A 7145-nucleotide genomic window follows, 5' to 3' on the forward strand; every position below is an offset into this window, starting at 1 on the left:
TTTTTAATAAAAAAGCTGCTGGTACGAGTTCCACATACACCAGTGAGTTGGTGGTGCCTGACCATTTAGGTGGCGGATGTGACACCTTCAATTACAATTTCTCATATGTTTTGTTTTTCATTTCAGTCCCTATTCTTTTAATTTTTTATTTTATTTTTATTTCTTTTATAGTTCCAATCTTTCTAAATCCATCCGTTTTTTGGTTGTGTTTTAGAATATATCCTTTTAGTTTTGATTTTGGTCATTTTCTTTTTTGTTAGAGTTTTATTTGTTTACAATTTAATCCTTTAATTCTAATTTATGTATATGATGTTTTTTGATTCGGTCCTTCTAATTTTAATTGTTTTGTCCCCTTGGCTCTTTTGTCAAAAAAATTTCTAGTTTTTAATTTTACCCTTCAAATTAAATTTATGGTTTTTTTTCCAATAGTAATAATATTTATTTTAGTTTGGTCCTTTTTTGTTTGATTTCTTATTTGTTTTATTTTTCCTTTTGTCAAAGTTCTTATGATTTTTTATTTTATCCTTTAAAACAAGTTTATAATTTTGGTTATAATAATAATAATACTAATAATAGTAATTGTAGTGGTGGTGGTGGTGGTAGTAGTAGTAGTAGTGACAGTAACAATAATAATGATAATAATACTATAAATAGTGATTATAATGTTAATGTTAATGATAATAATAATAGTTTATTATTATAGTAACAATGGTGATGATGATGATAATTGTGTTAATAATATTTATAATAGTAATGATGATGATGATGATGATGATGATAATAATAATAGTGGTAATGGTAGTGGTGGTGGTGTTGGTAGTAGTAGTGGTAATAATAGTGAAAGTAATAATAGTTGTAGTAGTAGTAATAGTAGTAGTAGTAATAATAATAATAGTTTATTATAATGGTTGTAGTGGTTATAATAATGATGATGATGATGATGATGATGATGATAATAATAGTAATAATGATTGTGATTGTGATTGCAATTGCGATAGCAATAATAGTAGTAGTAATATTAATAATAATTATTATTATGATTATAACAATAATAATGATGATGATAGTGATAAGAATAAAAATAATGGTAATATTAGTTATAGTGACGGTGATAATAATCATAACAATAATAATAACAACAATGATAATAATAACGATAATAACAACGATAATAATGATAATGATAGTGATCACGATAATAATATTAATAATAATTATGATATTACTTATTGATAATAGTAATAATGATGATAACTGCAATAATAGTGACAATATTAGTAATGATAATAATAGCGATGAGAATAGTAATTGTTATAATAATAATAGTGATAATTCATCATTCAATGTTAGATTTGATATGAATTAAGTTTCACTGCTTTTCCATATATGATATTTTTTTATATATAATATCCTGGATTACTGGTTTGAAAAGTTTACATAGTTCGACGTTCTCTTTTATATTTTGTCTTATTATTATTTTTTTAATTTTATCTTATTCAATATTGATTTTTGAAAATAAAAAAAGGTCATTTAAATTTTCTCTCAATCTATTAAATAAATCAATTCACATCAAAGTAGCTCTTAAAAATTTATTATCTTGCAAAAAAAATCCTCACATTTTTAATAAAATTTTAAAATATTTTTAGCATAAAAACTAGTAACTACTAAAAACGGTGGAATTTAACCTAATTATTTGTTCATGGTATTTTTTTTTTCAAATAATAACGCTAAGATATGAATAGACACACTTAAATGAAGGGGCAATCACAATTCACGCCCTGCTCTTGTACTAAATGATAAAAGTTAATGAATGAATGAAGGGACGAAAAAAAAAAGGGATAAAAGAGGGAGGCACGTCAGATAACGATGAACAGAACGAGTTGCTACACCCACACATGGCTGAAAGATTACCTCCCCACTCTCCCACTTGACATCTCTACTCCTTTCTTTCTTTCTTTCCCTCCAACAGCTTTGGACTACTACATGTCTACATTACAAATGCATGCAAAGGAAGAGATGAACAAACAAAACGAAACAACATGAGTTTGATGACTTGAGTTCCAACAAGGAATGAGTGTACAAGTAAGTGTCTGCGTCTTTGGGTTTTGTTTGTTTTCTTGTTTTGATTAATAATAAATTTAAAGAGGTGGGTTTTGTTTGTGTCCTAAAATTTGTTTCACTTTTATGGGATATTGGATGGCTTGTAAATTTGAAGCAGCTCCAATTCTCGTAGGTTCTTGTCAGTTCTGTGCACTCTTTGTTTGCTTTCTTTCTTTCACACTGTTCGAGATAATAATAAGCAACTACTTCTAATACTAAACAAATGCTTCTCTACTTACTACGATGCTAGCTAGCTGCCTGCAGGCATTTCTCTCTGTTTCTGTTTCTGGGCCTCTTCGCTTTCAAGGTTTTCCCGCTCTCTATAAAAAAGAAGGAAAAAAAAAGCTTAGCTAGGTACTGTTTTCTGCATTATTTTCCCTCTCTCAATGTCTTCCTTATCTTTTTAACGCGTGATAGCTAGAGAGTTGGTGTGCATGTGATTTGCTTTTCTGTTTGCAGGTTGATATAGAGAAAGTTGGTTCCATTGTTATCTCGTTTTCAAGTGGGGATCAATCAAAAAGATGAACACGAGAGTCCGCACTGCTCTTCAGGCTATGAAAGCTCCTTTAAACCATGTTACTAATAAAGTAACCTCCTTTTTCTTTGCCACTCTTCTTCTTCTTCTTCTTTTTGAGTTCTATTTCTTGTTTTTGTTTCTCTTATATTTCAGGAATTTGAAGGGTTTTTTTTTTGTTTTTTTATCTGGTAAATGATTTCTTTCAATTTTTCAAATGGTTAAATATGGGCTTAATTTTGCAAATCTTTGTAACTTAGCTTTTCAGCCACTTTTTATAAGAAACTGGATTAAAGATAGATAGATAATTAAGCTTCTAGCTCTTACAAAACCATAAAAAGTAAGTACTTTGGATCCAAAAATCTGCTTGGGGTTCTTTCACTCATCTCAAGAAAAGAATATATATGGCTTCTTCTTTTTGCTTTTTTTCTTTATTGGACTCTTCTTCAAGCTTGATTCTGTGTTAATGTATTTATTGTAATTGATATTGAATTTATCAAGAAGGAGAAGATGGAGACTCAAGGGAGCATAACAGTTGGTGCCCATAAACCTGCTGCTAACCGGCGTAAAGCAAACAGGGAAAGGAAATTGGCCTTGCTACAAGATGTACTAAAATTAATTTTCCTCTACAAAACCATTCCAATTCTTTTTATTAAAATTAGAGCTGAGTTGTTTTTATATTTGAGTATCGCTTTGTTCAGGTTGATAAGCTTAAAAAGAAGCTTAGACATGAAGAGAATGTTCATAGAGCACTCGAGAGAGCTTTTACTAGGCCTTTGGGAGCTCTACCTCGCTTACCCCCTTATCTGCCTCTATATGTTAGTATAAATTCCTTAAAATCAATGTTCGGTTTTTCCAAGTTTTGCATCTCTTAGAGGTGTTTTTTTTTAATGATAAACAGTTATTAATGTGGGTACTTATTTGTTTTGTTTTAGGTGTTAGAGCTACTTGCTGAAGTAGCTGTATTAGAAGAGGAAGTTGTTCGGCTTGAAGAGCAAGTAGTGAATTTTAGACAAGGACTCTATCAAGAAGCTGTCTGCATCTCCTCCAAGAAGAATGTGGAGAATTCAAGTGATGCCATTGATAACCAACCATCAACTACTAGACCAAAACATACACGATCAAAATCACTCTCTCTTAATGACACCAACTCAGCAACTTTTGCAGCAAGGCCTCAACCTTCTCTAGCTAGATGCGCTTCAAGTAGAAGGCTGTTTCCCTCTGACCCTATTATTGAGCGCTCGGGGCAGAGTTCTAATAGACCAGCAAATGGAGGAAACCATGTTTCTGGTAAACCCAATTCTCCTTCTTCTCTTGTGGATGATGAACAAGGAAAGGAGAATCGATCATGTATTGCTTCTGCAAAAGTTAAGCAATCTCCGGGTAAGAAGCTGGCAAAAATCATGACTCCAGTGAAGAGAACACCAAACAAGCGGGAATCAGTGGAGAAGAGCATGGAGCCTTCTAAGTTACAGGTACATATTTACTCACCAGTTTTTATGAGGAACCTGCCGTACATTACATTATGGTCTTTGTAGTTGATGATCATTTTTATATTGCTCAGCTCGAATATCCGAAAATAACATCACGCCAAACAAGGTAACGGAGGATATAGTGAAGTGCTTGTCCAGCATTTTCTTGAGGATGAGCACATTGAATGACAAAGCTGTTGAACTCAAGAGCGGCTTTGTCATCTCCTGTTGGTATGGAGGGAATGAAATTCAGGATCCCCATGGCATCTCTGCAGAGTTCAAGATTAGAGATATTGGTCCTTATAAGCATCTTTATACAATTGAAGCTAGCTCAATCGATCTCAACCGTAAACAAATGCCTTGTTTTTGCTCCAGAGATTAAAATAAGTTTGGGCGTCACTTCATTAAAGTTCAAGCAGCTATGGTTTGTATTTTACTCATGTGTTTTCAATAATGCTCAGGTTTCTACTAGGGAAGCATGCCCCTGCAAATTCAGAGGGTCTTACCCATCAGCAAAAGCTTGCTTTCTGGATAAACACTTATAATTCATGCATGATGAATGTAAGATCTCTCTCAAAACAAAATGATAGGCCAGAGATTAATAATATGAACTGCAAACATGCAAACACCGTTGATATTCCAGGCGATTTTATAGAATGGGATACCCGAGACTCCTGAAATGGTTGTAGCTCTGACGCTAACTAGATGATTTCTTCAATGTGATAGACCTGTCCAAAAGCTGCAAAAAATGATGAGATGAAAGCACACGGCATTTTCGGATTCGAGTGGTCTGAGCCTTTGGTTACATTTTCACCCTGTTATGGAAGCTGGTCATCCCCTGCTGTAAGTTTCTCTATGAATTTGGTACACAAACTTGGTCACCTCACCATTTCGTTCTCTTTTTTTTCCCGAAAAATTACCAAGAAGCTGCTCATTTAATGCATCATTATCAGAATCAAGAATAATCGTTGACGATGTAATCCAAAGATTACTTGTAGTTGTGTTTCATCTTTGTGAATATAAGTTGGTAAATGTACTAATGTTTATATATACAGAAATGCAGGTAAGAGTTTACACAGCCTCTCAAGTTGAAGAAGAGCTAGAAGCAGCAAAGCGAGACTATTTACAGGCAACAGTTGGAATATCAAGGACAAACAAGTTAATAATTCCTAAACTGTTGGATTGGTATCTACCAGATTTTGTAAAGGACATGAAATCTTTGCTTGATTGGGTATGTCTGCAGCTACCCAATGAACTGAGGAACGAAGCAGTTAAATGCCTTGAGAGAAGGGGAAGAGATCCGCTCTCGCAGTTAGTACAAGTAATGCCATATGATTTTAGTTTCAGGCTGCTTTTACATGGATAAAACATTCTCCCTTTTGATATCTGATCCTGCCTAAATCTGCTATCAACATTTGAATGCTGGGATTCAGTACATGGATCATGTAGACATATGTTAACAACAAGGGGCTTGAACAACATGGGTGGTGGAGACACCAGATCCACACCACAAACCACACGAGTATATGAACGGAGACGACGTAGGATGACCCAGCCTGTCATGCTTTGGTTGGGAAACTAAGCCTATTTAGGCTTGTCTCATTGTTATTTTATTTAGCCTATTTGGGTCTGTCTCATTGTTATTTTATTTATTTGAAATTATTTATGTTAAACAGTTTGATTTGATGGGCCGAGTCGAATAGCGAGATGTTTTAGGGTTTACTATTTATATGTTCCTCTGTCATTTTGTGAGATAGTTTTGATGATTAATAAAAATATTGCATACTTTGCATATCTCTAATCCCCTTTCTTCTCTTTCTTTGCTTTCTCTTCTCAGCTTCTTCTCTAAAAGCTTCTTTTTTTTCTTGCTTTAATTCTTATTATTTATTGTCCCGCATCAAATTTGGTATTAGAGCATGGCTTTTAATTGTTCTTACAATTAAACGATCCATATGTTTATGTTTAACCCTAGATTGATCTAAAAGAAAAAGAAAAAAAAGCGTACTGTTCTGATTACAAAAAAAAACATTGTTCATCGGCACTGTTCATCATCAACGACAACAATTTTTAGCAGCGGCACCCTGCCATCAGCAACGCTTCAGCCAATCATAGCGGCAGACCCACCACCAAGAAGACCTGCATATCAGTCTCATAGAGCGATCATCAATTCTACATCAACGCTGATCACAACCAACGATCACAACCAAGACATAAGTACACACCGATTTACTGCCTTTAACAACCCACAGCGCCGCAGCCACAACAGGTCTTTGTCTTCAGCAACACAAATCAATGTTACAAACCATCAGCCGCAACCACCACTGACTCGCACCCTCCAGCAACAACACTAGCCGCAACGCCACCATCCACAATGCCCTCGCCTTTAGCAGCGACAACGGATCATGGATTGTGTTGGGGCTGATTTGGGGCTGAATTTAAATACCATATAAGGATAAAAACGTACCTATTATTTGGGCTAATATTGACATTGAAACCTTGAGTATTTGATGGTTGAAGTTTGCACACAACATAAGGCAAGTTTGGGCTTGAAATAGATCATATGATAATCTTTTCTAGGATTGGAATATAATTGGTTTTTGGGGCATATTTGGAGCACTTATTTGAACCAAGATTTGCTTCAATCTTCAACTAAATTTCTCTTCAATTCTTTGTTCTGAATTCCGACGATAAATTTTATGAAATAATTCATTTAAGCTCCAAAAACCTATCGAAACATTAAAAGAAACTTCATTACTAAAAAGCACATCAATTATTATAAAAAAAAAACCCAAATAAAAACAATAAATACATATGTAAAATAAGAGACTTAATGATACTTTTGATGCACAATCAATTATCTCACCAACAAACACACAAAGTGCAGCCAACAAGAAGTTTTATTAAACCAAATTGTCTAACTTACATGTCTGGTTATGTCTTTATCTATTCTAACTCTAGAATTAAATAAACTCTAATGGACCCCCTTAGGTGGACTTATATGATGCCTACTTATAATTGATTCAAATAAGTAATAATAACTCAAAGACTAAGAAGAACAT

General features: G+C 33.6%; 1 protein-coding gene across 5 annotated transcripts; it reads left to right on the forward strand.

Moving 5' to 3' along the window:
• The first annotated feature begins 1802 nt into the window (after positions 1–1802).
• On the forward strand, positions 1803–5880 carry LOC133695126 (uncharacterized). 5 transcript variants are annotated; one of them, XM_062116951.1, is made up of 10 exons: positions 1807–2082; positions 2351–2454; positions 2560–2687; positions 3116–3220; positions 3316–3432; positions 3550–4089; positions 4179–4433; positions 4548–4647; positions 4813–4929; positions 5142–5880. In XM_062116951.1, the coding sequence occupies exons 3-7, from the start codon at positions 2622–2624 to the stop codon at positions 4215–4217; spliced, it is 867 nt and encodes a 288-aa protein (XP_061972935.1). In that variant the 5' UTR covers positions 1807–2082; positions 2351–2454; positions 2560–2621; the 3' UTR covers positions 4218–4433; positions 4548–4647; positions 4813–4929; positions 5142–5880. The 5 variants fall into 5 exon arrangements, with proteins under 5 accessions (XP_061972937.1, XP_061972935.1, XP_061972932.1 ...); XM_062116953.1 differs by having other exon boundaries at positions 1803–2082; positions 3119–3220; positions 4179–4647; XM_062116948.1 differs by having other exon boundaries at positions 4179–4647.
• Positions 5881–7145: the final 1265 nt, after the last annotated feature.

This window comes from Populus nigra, chromosome 5, assembly GCF_951802175.1.
Source record: "Populus nigra chromosome 5, ddPopNigr1.1, whole genome shotgun sequence".
Lineage (NCBI taxonomy): Eukaryota > Viridiplantae > Streptophyta > Magnoliopsida > Malpighiales > Salicaceae > Populus > Populus nigra.